The 13,927-nt window shown below is 38.4% G+C and overlaps 1 protein-coding gene across 4 annotated transcripts in view; it reads right to left on the bottom strand.

Annotated features, from left to right (window-relative positions):
* LOC130574871 (uncharacterized) overlaps window positions 1-13,852 on the bottom strand; it is a 30,443-nt gene extending 16,591 nt beyond the window's left edge. The window contains exons 1-5 of one of the 4 annotated variants that reach the window (XM_057368358.1): window positions 13,538-13,852; window positions 12,485-12,553; window positions 9,387-9,420; window positions 2,611-2,661; window positions 569-646 (exon numbers count right to left, since the gene is read on the bottom strand). In XM_057368358.1, coding sequence (XP_057224341.1) covers window positions 569-646; window positions 2,611-2,661; window positions 9,387-9,420; window positions 12,485-12,553; window positions 13,538-13,612 — 307 coding nt within the window. In that variant the 5' untranslated portion in view covers window positions 13,613-13,852. Of the gene's footprint in view, window positions 1-568; window positions 647-2,610; window positions 2,662-6,733; window positions 6,885-9,386; window positions 9,421-12,484; window positions 12,554-13,537 lie in introns of those variants that run through there. The other 3 variants (XM_057368359.1, XM_057368360.1, XM_057368361.1) reach the window with 3 other exon arrangements.
* Window positions 13,853-13,927: the final 75 nt, after the last annotated feature.

Genomic DNA, 13,927 nt, shown 5'->3' with positions numbered 1-13,927 from the left:
AGCTTAGAGGGGTTCTTATCACTGTGCATAAATACTCTAAGTGAGGGTGCAAAGAGGGAGCYRRGCTCYTTTCAGTGGTGCCCAGTACCAGGAYAAGAGGCAAYAGCACAAGTGAAGCAGGAGATRCTGTCTGAACATCTGAAAACACACTGACTGCRARRGTGACTGAGCACTGGCACAGGTTCCCCTCAGARACTTYATGCTTTTCWCYTTGGAGATATTCAAAAGCCACCCAGACACAGTCCCAGGCAGCCTCTGCTGGGACTTGAGMATGGGTTAAGATCAGCAGAGCTCCYTTCCAACCTCAACCATTCTGTGATCTGGGAAAAGCTTCTTTAGTTACTTCCTCCTTCAGGAAGCTCACTAGCTCAACTATTAAGGAGGCCTTTATAATACTCAGTGCAATAAACCAAAATTTTAAAGGTATGAGATACATGTTATTCTATAAGTTATTAAATACATTKACAGACAATGAAAGAGCAACTAAATTCCCACCTTTTGTTTCTAARAAAACCCATTTGGTCACAAATTCAAAGACATACATTTTATAAAACAAAAAAAAACATACCAATTAGAGGTTCTTCTCTTCTGGGATCATTCATAAAATCCTTCAGACAGGTTATGTAACTTGTGAATCCTCTCTTCACTGAAGTAAAAAATACACACATAAAGACACATTACACATTATACAGTTTGCACATAATGTCTGTGATCTTAAACGAGTTTCCAGTGGAGACTTTAACAGGAACAAAATTCATTTGCACTCTGAAACACATAAGGAAAACAGGCAAGACCTCAGTTCTCCACAGAAAGGCTCCACTTTGTCTTCCATAACAATTTTACACACAAAGATTTAATGTCTTTAAGAAAAGAACCAAATAAGCACAATAGGACTTCTAACACAATTCAATTTACTGAGGAAAGATAYGAAGTTCACATTCACAGCATCTCTCAGACTGTGTCTGTTCTCATGAAAGAAAAACCAAAACAACAAAACAAAGCCACCAACCTCCTCCTCCTCCCTTAAAACCCTGATATTCATACAGCATTCTGGGACTGGTTGTTTGGAGCCTGAAGTTCAAGAATTATATTGCCTTAAGGCTAACAAGAACACAATCTTCACTAATACAGCAAATGCCTTTTGCACTCTGGGCAGCCCAAAGGTTGCACAAACATAGTCAGTATATTCCTGAGTCTGAACTGGTAGTGTTTYAATCTTGCTCCTCACTGAGTTTTAATAGCTTGGTTTTTGCTCTGCCTAAAACACTTCTAAAGCACTCCTGTGCAGCTCAGAACACCAGCAGAGTTCAGCTAAATACATCTGCAAAACAATCGCAAAGAGGCATTAAGTGTATTCAAATGTTGGACATCATAGAAGAACATGATGAAGTGTTAAAATATGTATTCTTAATCCAAGAAAAAAACATGCAGAAACAAAACTCATCTTCCTAATTACATATTACTGACCAATGAATTTTATGTAAGAGTCACTAACACTGCTAGTTTCTTCAAAGCAAAGCAAACAAGTAGAAATACAGTAACAGATCAGTGCTTGGGGTATTTTTTCCCAGTAGGTTATCAGGTTATAGTTAAAAAAAAAAACAAAACAACCAAAACTTGACAAGGATAGGGAATTCCATATTCATCCTTAAATGTTCATTCAATTAGAAATGTGCCTGCRTTGCCATGAAGTCAAACACCAGGACTAAACACAAAGAAATATTTCACTGAGCTCCAGAATTAATTTAGATGAAGAACCTCTTGCAATTTACAGTACTAGGAAATACCTCATGGGACACCTCCTASCACAGCAACAATGCGGCCCATTCCCACCAAAATTTGACAGTCTTRTTAAMATCTTTCTATGTTGTTTTRGTTGAGGTTTTTTTCTCACCTGAGGTGACATGCAGCAGTAGCACAATGTGACAGAGTTGATGTGCAACCAATTGGTGCAACATAATTCATCTCCATAGACAGATTTTTCTCGACACTTAAATGCATTGTATCATTCTCATGATAYCATTCTCTTTTGTGTGCCTGTGCAGCAGCTCAGTGTGAGCTGTTATTCCCAAGCTGACAGAGAAAGACACATCATCTTTTGGACGCAATATGGAAAGATCCACTCAGAAAAACCTTAAAGGTCTCAGCAAGGTAATGGCCATTTCCACCTTGTTTCCTAACATACAAGTAAATATTCCTGCCATAGTATCATCTTAATAGMAAACAATCCACATTGTTCTTGGTTTATATGCTTTTCATTTGTCATACTTTCAGGATGTCACATGTATACATTGAGCATGCTGCAGATTTTTTATTCTTAAACTTCACCAACTAAAAAAATACCAGACAGATYCACTGAGATAGTCAGATAATCATGAACAGAAAATATGTGTTAAGTTTGAAAGTCTTTCTGCAATAATACTTGTAACTTCATGTTCTCCTAAGATTTTTTAACATAAATTAACCAGAATGGTTCAGATGTTTGGCAGCTTGCATTGCTTCCTTCTAGACCCCAATCAACCACCTGCTTTAGTCACCATTAAAATAAAACCATTCATTTCAAAAACCACTCATTTGCATCTGAAAAAGGTATTGTTTATATTCAGCTACCTTGTCTGAGAACTCGACACTTCATCGGAGGTTGAAATGGAGCTGAAGGACCTAGGATAAGAGTTTGACAGTCAGACTGCTTCTCATTTGCTTTTATTAAGTATTTAACAGATCACTGAAACATGTTACAGAATTGAACAGTAARCTTCATTTTGCACTTTAACACAGGCTCAGTTGTCCATCTTGATACAGTTTTCTTTTGTAACTAACTGCTCTTAAGTCTCCCACTCCACTCCGCTCCCCCATCAACACAATATACCAAACACATAAATGTCACAGAAACACAGAATGTTCAATTCTTATTTGATTTTAAGTTTTTTTYGTACTGGTTATTTATTTTAATTCTTTTAGGTATTCAGTATCATGTACAACAACCAATCTGTGTTACAGGTACCCAGCAAAAGCTTCTGGTCTAAACATTTAGAGCCTAAACCCAGGCCCGGACACAATTAACATAGTCACTAAACTACATTTCCTTTTACATAGGGTTCTGTACCTATTATTAATCACTCGGAACTTCAGAGTGAATTTTCAGATGTGTACTCCTACTCCCTTCAGAACTTTTCCCTTGCCCCTTCTCCCTCAAATCCACAGACACACACCAACGACCATGTTTAAATGATRTTGTCAACATTTCATATGTCATAGTGTTCAAGATTAAAACTAATACTCGTTTGCCAGAAGAAGTAAAAGTTTGAGTTTAATTGTATATTTGCACATGTAATTCCTAATTCTGAAGTAAAGAAGTTTTCTATAGTCATGGCAAACACAGCATGTTACATACTAATTATTTTTCCTCTTTCTGCATAAGACAGACAGTTAAGAAATAGGTATCAAAGCTGTAAATCAAACAAACTCTGCAATAACAACATATAGGAGGGGCATGGGAAAGCATTTCTCCCTTGATTTCTTAAAATAAATAATGCATCTTTTTCAGTTAAAAGCTTTAAACTCTCTGGTAGCAAGAACAAAAGATCCCCAGGCATTCTGTAAGTACAACAATTACTTAATTTCAGAGTTGTTCAGTTAGTGTCTGAAGCTCAAGTTAAGATTCCAGATCCAGCATGTACAGACAACATGGCCAAATGCTAAATGACACGGATAGGTATCTGTGAAATAAGATACCTATAATTYGTTGACTTCTGGGAACAAACTGGATTTACAGAAAATTGTACCAGAAGCAGTTCACAGCACATTCTGCCTTAACATGGTTAGAGTTGAAAAAGCTTGAAGTAAAGATCATTGCTGCCCACATGTTTAACAAAGCAATTTTGATCTTGAAGACTCTTCCATTCAGCAACAGCAGGTTTCCAGGCCAGCATTTAATTCATGCTTACTAGCCACATGCCTTTGTACTATTATTAACAATCTAASCTATATTTCTTAAGCATGAAAAAACCAAAACAGTATTTTTCCTAAGGCATTCCAATGAGCTGAAAATCAGCTGTTTGCCAGGCTCAAAGGGAAGCAATGACCAGAGCAGCCTCCTGGTTTTWAGTAAGCAGCAGAGTCCCTCAAAGAAAGATTCCAGGGCCCACAACAATGCATCCCCAACCAGGTTACTGATGTTGGTATTCATAGAACACCCTCAGAAAATTCACAAGCWACAGTAATTTAGGGGATACAACCAATGCCACAGCTTCAACTAAGTAGGACCTTGGGAACACTAAGACAAACCCCAAGGCAACTTATTGCAGAACCTTATCCCCCATTATCTGAGACTTGGAAGGATGACTACTGCCATCCTTGCTCAGTTGAAGTGGAATCGGAGAAAGCAAAGAGGGTCCAGAAAAATTACTACAACGACAAACAACCCAGGGCAAATTATTTATGAGAACAGGTTTGGGAACTGGACTTCTTTAGTCTGGAGACTAAGAGGAGTTATAATAGCACGGATACATGAATAGCAGCTACAAAATGTCCAGCCCTGCAGGAAAGTGACAAGTAGCAGCCAGAAACAGTTGCTTCAGGGACAAAGGCTAGATACTAGGATAAAATTCCTCTAAACAGAGGAGCCACTACAGAGTGATTAAACACAGTAGGCTGGCCCTGCCTGTGGAGATGTTCAAGGATTCAGCAAGCAAGTGATGATCCAGCACTGGCAGTAGTCCTGCAGGAAGCTAGTCAATGACCTAATCAGTCCCAGGAAATCGCTTCCAACTTACCATTCTATTCAGCAACAGTTATTTACCAAATACTAGCTACCTACATGAACAAACAAACAAACAAACAGCCCACGAAAAACATCTCCCCAAAAAACCCTTTCTTTTCACTATTCAATTACMGAGTGCTAAACATATAAAAGGTGGGGAACAAAGAAACACCTGTATGTGTATTTGTAATGCACAGACACATTTCAAATCAAAAACGGAGTTTCAGACACTGTCAATTTAGCTACTCAGAAGCAACAAGGATATACCAAGCTCAGCACTGAAGATTCCCTTTTGAATTCAAAAGGGAAAGAGCACAAAGACGCCAGATTTCATTGTGTAGAGGAACTCGCAAGAATTAGTAAGGGTGTTATGACAGTGTTCAGTCTCATACTTCAATTATTATGGCTTCTAAAATATTTTCTCTTCTAGTCAAAAAAGAACTTCAAAGTTTTTTCTTTGAAGACTTAGCAGTACTTATACACCTGAAAAGCACATTCTTATCCATGCACTGAGCATAGAGGGACATGTTTAACATGCACTGAGCATAGAGGGACATGTTAAAGCACATTAATTTATTATAACAAGAGGGACATGTTAAAGCATACCAATTTCTTATAACATTAAGCTGAAATGCTGATCAGGATACTGGTAAGACTGTCACTGGTTAACACAAGGCAGAATACATGACATCTGTGCTTTCACTGGAGGAAGAACTTGTCATCAGTGCTGCCTAATAACTGCAGCTTATCTTCAGACTGGATTCCTCTCCTTGACTCCATGTTTTAAGAATAACCATAAGGAAGCTTTCTTTATTCATGGTGCTATTTACACATCTACATTCTCAACATGTAAGTTGAGAATGTAGATGCAGATTAGTAGATCCACTAGCTAAGCACCTACAACATCCCTTAATACACTTTCCATTTGWACTGCTGTAGGAGCAGCACTACAAGCTATCTCTTCATCATACTGTTGTGCAAGTAAAATTCCACAGACTGTRCAAAAAAATTTCATTAATCCACTCCACTTTGTGCTATATTCATTTTACCAATAAAGCTAGGAAGCTCATAAAGGGCTCTAACAAAGCTCATGCTCAAGATTATGTCTCTTGCCTGACCTGACTAATGGTAGTAAACCACTATATACTGCTATTGCCCAATAAATATCACCTGATGTATATATTGGCATTGCCCTATCATTTAATGCCTCTTGCTCAAAGCAAAAAGCTTTCAAAACTTTTCTATTTTGGCAAACAGGTCCCAGTGAAAAAAAAACCAATGTTCAGTTTCCAACCCTCCTTATCCCTGAACACAWGGGCAACTGCCTTAGAATACTTGTTTCAACTCTTTTTATCTATCCAATTATATCACTGTGCAAAGGAGTCACATGACTGAAATTTATATACTCAGCTCTGCTCTAATTGAACTCTCTTAGTAAAGTCTCAGAACTTCAGCATCTTCTGTTTCCACATCTTCTGTTATGTTCCTCTCCTCTGAACTGCTAAACAGGGAAAAAAAACCAACCCAAAACAACCRAAGATATCCAAWTCTGTTGTTATCACAAAAATAGCTTGTGGATAGTTTTGCCATATGGAGACTCACATGGTAAGTAGATGCTTTTCTAACAGGAAGTGGAACTCTTCCAAWAACAAACATCTGGAATCAGATGCATTTCCTCACTTAATTGACTTCAAAACCAACATAACTATGCTGTCAAAGAGATCACATACATTCACCACTTCCGGATTATCAAGTAATTTTGGATGAGTTCAGAAAGGATACATGGCATATCCCATTTGGAAACACTCAGAATCCAAATAATTTGTCTTAAATTTTGGTTTACAAATGGCAGCAGCATTGGAGGTGCTCTCCCTACTGACAAAAGAACTCTTTTAATTCTGTAGCAARGAAGAAAATGCAGCTGTTGATGTAAAACATTCTAAATATGCCAAACCTCACCCTCTGAAGTACCTGTTCCTTTTTAGACAGTGTACATTTCAGATACTTGTCAGGTATTCTCCCGAATGATTTCCAAGAAAACTCATCCTTCACTTTCACAACATTTTTTTTCCTGGTTCTTTGAACTCCAGCTCCGTGAACATGTTGTCACATTTCAATCTCACTGGAATATTTGATAGCATGAACATTAGAATAAGATTGCAGATCCAGCAACAATGACAAAAGTATCTCATTAATTTATATATTGAAATAGAATTAAGATTCATACTTTATATACTGCACCTAATTTACAACTAGCCATACTTTCCATGCTCATTCACAAAACTTTACTACTGAACTGCATAAATGCAGTAACATTTTTGCTCATGCTTACTTCATATGCCTACAAACAGTAGGRAAAAACCCAGCTATTTAAAATGAAAAAATAAAGACTAGACAAATTCATAGTTTATTCTTTTATATCATTGACAGAGCATAATTATTTTACTGGATCTGCTGAGAATYATTTATATAACTGGTAATACATCCATGGGAAAGTTCAAGAAGTTCTGCATACACATTGACTATATAATCCTGCATTGCAGTTYCCAACACTTCTGGAAAGTTACTTAGGCAAAAAGCTTTTCTATCTGTAAAGAAAGCCCAAACCAGTGCAACTGAAACATACAAATACATTTCACCAGGCCAAATTTCAGCCTCTTTGGACAAATAAATCCTACTAGTGGTTTGCAAATTGATCTCCCACATCTTGATCTTCGGTAAAGCAGAATACAATACTGATAGGGTAAGATAAAGGAGACATAAATAGTATTAATAATAATTTTTTATTAGAAGTAAGTTTCAGATTGCTTCAAAATGATTGCTGAGGCAGAGAACTTTCTGGATAAAAGCACATCTTTCAATGTTTCTGACATGTGGTACCCTGTGATGTTGTGACTCCTCCAGAAGTTAGAGSTAGCTTGCTTACCAAAGATTCTTCACTTTAATAATAAAGTGATATATCCTTGTTCTGCAGGATATATCCCAGCTGAAAGATTCCARGTCATGACACTTCCAAAGATACAGTATTTGTAGTGCATACACACATTGTAAACCCAGATTCACCATGGAACACTGAGATTGCAGTACCTACAGTACTGTTTTCTAATGCCRTAGGTCTTTGCAAGAGGCTCCTGTGCTGCACCACTCTTCACAGTCTTGCTGCATTCTGTCCTCTTACTCAAGCCACACTTTCTGCCACATGCATCCCATACATTATTGCTCCAAAATCAGATTTTATGATGTTGAAGAATCTCTTCACTTAGTATTACTTTTAATGACCATTTCTGACAAGAAATTCAAAGAAATCTGTAGAAAGTCTTCCACTAAAAGCCCTTGACCAGAGCCACGTGAATCTGTTCTTGCTGTCTGAGGTGCAAACACAATTTCGTAGTGCTTGAATCTAATGGACTTGGAGAAAACTTGTAAGTTTTCACAACTTYTCAAATTCTGTCAGAGAGCTTCATTTCATTACCATGTAGCAGTCATGGCTGCTGAGGCAAAATCTTGTAATTGTTCACACACTTGAATGACGTGTCTTGTACTAATTCCTTTATCAGCACAAAACCATGAGGGCAGCTAATGAAGCCCAGTCTCTTAGAAAAAAGGGCCTCTGACCAGTGTTTTCCCAGAACGTGCTTGTGTGTTGATTCCTCAAGGTCCAGTAAGTGGTGATCTCAGCTGGCAGCASCTCCCTCAGTACAGAACTGACACTTTCACTCTTCCCTGTGCAGATGTGTATTTTCAGGCACCCTTGATCAACTTGGTTCAAAAAGGCTGAGAGGTTCAAAAGACACTGGGGAGCAGATGACAAAGGCAGAATGTAAGCCTTGTTTCTTGGGAGWACAGGCTAAGAAGRTAAAATTSAAATGAAAGGCTTGTTTCTTGTGATGATTGACTGCATAACCATTTTGGTTTTTAATGATCTCATTGATATTTATCAATATTCCCACATCTGCTTATGCTTCTGCTTCCTATATGTCATCATAAGCAGCTTTACAACAAGATTTTCATTTCCACTGTGAGCTGGGTATATGCTCATTTTCAACCTTTCACCACAACTCTTATTTCCATTCACATATGACAGTCTGGATTCACRTTCTCAGTTTCTAGGGGAAAAGACACCTCAACAACTGAATTCACCTTGAATACATCTTTGCTACTCCAAGTCTACTACAATAGAGACAGAACAGTTCTGTGATGCAGCCAAGCAGCTTCAGCACTGGTACAGCTGCATCTGCAATGGTGCTGTGTTAGCCTGCTGATTCAGCTTCCYAGCACTCTGCCTGAAGCTCAGCAGCGAGTGCATCAACTACAGACAAGTGGGAGACAGTTTAGCCTGGGAAGGTGAGAAACTAAAACACTATACATCCCTCCACTAGACAGATATATAAATATTTATATGTGCAAAGGCATAATTAAGGTTTCATACTCTAAAACAACTCCTTGCTCAGTTGTTCACTAGACAGAAATCTCAGAAGAACTTTACAGTTCTGTAAAGATAAACACGGTTACAGACATATAAATCAGCAAATGTAAATACCTGAACTATTAGAAAAGCAACAAACATCAAATCCCCAAGCAAAATTTATCCTAGAAGGCTGGAAGAAAGAAGTATTATACTTACAATAGACAGTGCTGCGTCTCAGGGCTTTCTCTTGCTTTAATTATGAAGATTCAAGTCATCCCAAAATAAAATAAGAAAAAGAAATTAATGTGCTGCATCAATCRAAGGAAAAACCGAGCACTTCCTGAGAAGCCTTTGCAGATGAATTGCAATGCAGGCCAAAGTTTCTACTGACAGATAGGAAAAAATTAGAACCTTTATGATTTTCTCCAAAAGCTGGCAGTACTGACAAAGCTGTACATACAGTTAACACTAGGTTGCTTTCAAGAARGCCCTGTTATTCAATGATGTTTAAAGAAATTATTATGGTTTGAAACATAATATCTGAAGGATGCCAGGAAAACCTTGAGCTTTGTATGATTACAGCTCCTAAGTTTTCAGAAGGTGTAGTTCCAACAACAAAAAAAAAACCACACCCACAAAAAACCCTCACCCCAAAAGGAAAAACAAACTAACTCAAAGTAGCTCCCCCACCATTTTGAGCAGATTTGGTTAAACCATAAGGCTAGCAAATCTCATGAAAGATCATTCATATAATGAAAAACAGGAAAAGTGTCTTTCACTGGCTGAATCCAGAACAGAAGATTGCTTTTTGGCAGAATCTAAAGAAAAGAGAAACTTAAATTTCCATTTAATAGCTAAAACAATCCTGACTCATTCTGACAATTTTCTGGCATGTAAACACAAACTTGTCATTTACAAGAATGAAACAGTGTGATCATTCTACCAGTATAGCAGTTGGCTGTCCAGAGCAGCCCATGGAGTTAAGTGCTGTATTTTCAGTATTCAGTGGCATGGAAGAGATGCAATTCAACAGGAAGCAAGATTGATACAATAGTTAATTGTTTGAGAAGCCAAACAGATGTCTTTTCATGGCAGGTAACTTYCTTATCTTATAACTAAGTCCCAGTATTGCTACAGGTAGTGGCTGGTTTTGTACAAGCTCAGCAGGATTTCATAAGCTTAAAAATCCAGGTAATAGTGTTCCTTGCAGCTATGCTGTTCCAAGTGCTTTTGTTACTCATTCTCCAGTTTTACAACAAACAGCCACTAATACCAAGTTTTTCAGACAGGCACAAAAAACATTGGCAACTGCGAGCTGCTGCTCAAAGAAAACTTCCTTCTGACTATTTTCAGATAATCAACTTTAACTTGGACTGCACTTGGGTTAGTGCTTTTGTTAATTTAAGAAACAGAGTTTCACAACTGAAGCTAAGGGGTCCATTTTACTTCTGATCCCTGTTACTAGCTCAGGAATTAAGATTTTCACACATTAGGTAAGAAACTTATTCTCTGTTCTGATTCAGGGATTGCAACAGCTGTTTTTGAGCTAAGACTATGAAAAGTTAGAGTAACTTTTAGCAAAGTGTCTAACCTTGAGAAGCCAAAACTCAAAAACCACTAGTTTAACTGATAGAAAAAAAAGCAGTCTGACTAAAGTAATAAAAAATGGCTAATGGGTTGGTCAGGCCAGTATTGTCATTTAGCAAAAGAAGCACGGCCTTCTGTTCACTATGTTATGCTGTCAGGACACCCTTTGGTATTATTTTGAACAGGACTTACTCCARTAAAGAACTAAGAGCTATTCACTATTTACACCTACCCTGCATTAAAAAGAAACATAAGTTCAGGACTTCTATAGTTATTCCAAACCCAGCAGTACAAAACGCTGAAGTCACTCCAAGTTCACACAATAGATTTCGTAACTTAAAAAAAGAAACTGGAGATAATTTGAAAAGAATGATGACACAAGCTTGGAGCATTATTCCTACAGAAATGTAGCCGTGTGGCTGACCACGACTCCAAACACCAGCACTAACGTTTCTCATCTAACAAACATCCAGTTTTCAACCTGGCCTACTCTTGTTTACTATAAGTTCACAGATCTTCATCAACACAAGAAACTTGGACAGATGTATAGCGAGATGTATTTCCAAGAGCGAAACAAAAGGAATATAGGCAGATTTTCTAAGAAAAAAAAATACTAGTTTTTCTACTTTTTAAAGGCAAAATCAGCAACAATTAGATTGCTAAGAAGGTTAGCTAAGGAAAAAAAAGAAGCAACCACAAAAGCAAAGGAATTCTTTGCATCAGCAGAAACATTTGGCAGGACATATAAAATACTACTGTACATTTCCACTGGATCAACAGGAAACAAGAAGACTCAATCYTGGRAGGGAAAAAAGGGTTTGGAGAAAGTAGAGCCACTGATTCAAATAAGAATAAATGCTATTAAAGAGATCAGCAATCAGGTAACAAAATACTTTTAATCTGTCACAATAGCAAAGGGGTGGGAAGATACACCTTAACTTCAAAAAAAAGAAACAGGCACACTAAGAAAGGAGGTATTGCTGCTAGTCTCTAGCGGTCCAGAAAGAATAAAATGTCATTAAGAAAACATCACAGCCAGTACTTCAGTGCCACAGCACAATCTGATGGCAGCAGAGTGCAGACAACTGAGTTATGTCTCACCTACAGACTGAGAATGTGGTAGAATTTTAAATAGAAAACAATCATCAGCCAACTAACAGCAAAGGTTCTGTGACACAACATACATGTTAAAGCCTCGTCTTGAAATACAYCCTCACAGAACATCATTTAATAATTCAACGTCTTGTTTCTGCTTAAATCAGGGAGTACTCATTGAGATGCTTCAAACCAACAGAAGTGTCAGAGTTGCTAGTTTAGTCTGTGTCACTCCTTCAGGAAATCAGAACTGGTGTTACTATCAAAGCAAAGAGTAAGTCTGTTTAATTTAAAGTACAGGTGAGCTATGCAAACTTGCAAGACAAAACAATCTTCTAAAAAGAGAAGGTTGAATTCTTTCACCCCCTTTGGCTCCCGTGTAATTCARATGTTAATTTCACAATTAACACACATTTACTTTGAGGTGTGGTAGATGTTTCAAGTTACATGCTGTACAAAGCAGAGTTGTGAGACTCCCACCTTTTTCTTGGGATATTTCAAATAAATTACTGTTACAAATCGACCAATAAGTTAACTAAGCACTTGAAGCCTTGTGAAATTAAGTACGGAACTTACAGGAGTCCCAGATTTATAATTAAATGTGCATATACATTTAAAATGGAAAAAATTACCTTTCTATGCTTTGCACCACGATAGTGGGACTGAAGACTTATAGCACACATACAAGAAATTTTACAAACCTGAAAGAGAAATTGAAAGCACATCTTCAGTTATGTTACAAATATTTTGCCATTGGAGAATTATAAATATTAAATACATCCATTCCTACAGCATAATCATGTAATTCTCCAGGCGAATATAGTACAGTTTGCTTGACTTTTAGGAGAGCAGCATACTACTAAAATGACCAGAAATAGCATGCAAACCTACTCAAAGGACACTTAAATAAACCAAATGGTTAAGAAGTTTTTAAGAGCATCCTCCTTCTCTGCTACCAGTGCTTTCTGAATTCTTAGTTTTCTAAACTTCTCCAAGCTGGAAAGCCAGAAAAAGGTTTGATCTTACAGTGACTAGAAARGAAGAGAGGCAAAATTACGCCCTGGAATAACGACAACTCCGTTCATTGTTCATTCAGAGCTACATTAATGGGATCAGAAAAACAATGGAGGAAGACACACGCATTTCATTAAGATCCACAGACACGCATATACCATTGCAATAATTAACAGAAGACAATACAGACGTGCAAATATTTCCCACTCTCTTTAGCTTTTAAAAAAAGCACGACTAATGCATGCTAATATTGCCTGTTCCCTTTAAATACAGTCGAAGAACTTGAATGCGCCAGAAAAACATTCAGTGCTAGAACAATACAGAACTGATGAATCTAACACGTTCTGACGGGGAGCTGCAGCTTTTAGAGATAAATGAGCCCTTGCGGCCGATTATCAGAAGCACTCAACAGAGATTGCAAAGGCTGCAATCACGAATCATTACACCGCATTCGCGACCGCTCTAAAACAATCTGAATTCACCGAACCCTGAGACGAACAGCTGCTCTTCCAGGGACGGGCCACGTTATTGTGCACATTAAAGCCCCCTGATTTATAGGGCATCCCTGGGTCAGCTCTCCGTGCCCGGGAGCGCGGTCCCAATCCCTGCACACCTTCCAGTGCCTGCCCTCGAGCACCCGGGCTGAAAACCCACCAAGGAAKCACACTCACTTCGCAGTAAAACACTTTTTTTTCAGGCTCCGCTTTGCCATCTTCTGCCTTAACTTCCTCAGCCACGGCGCTCATCCTGCGCGGCCGGGAAAAAAAAAATAAAAACAACAACAACAAAAAAAACCACCTCTTGTTCACACAAGAGTTCCAGCGACCAGCTGGGGGCGGAGGCCACGCCTCGGCTGGACAAGCCGGGTTATTATTTTGCTATTTAAGCGCTATTGTTTCATTTTGCGGATCAACCCCACAYCTCCTATCGCCGGCACTGCCGCGGAGCATCCGGGAGCTCGCGCCCACCTCGCCCCCCACAGCGTTCGTCACTTCCGTCACTGCCGCAGCCACGCCCCCATCCCGGTCTCCAGCCAATGGGGAGCCAGCGTCGAGCGCGGC

This window comes from Malurus melanocephalus, unplaced genomic scaffold (assembly GCF_030028575.1).
Source record: "Malurus melanocephalus ecotype Western Australia unplaced genomic scaffold, MMel_1.1 scaffold_90, whole genome shotgun sequence".
Taxonomy (NCBI): domain Eukaryota; kingdom Metazoa; phylum Chordata; class Aves; order Passeriformes; family Maluridae; genus Malurus; species Malurus melanocephalus.
This window is presented reverse-complemented; position numbering and strand designations above follow the sequence as displayed.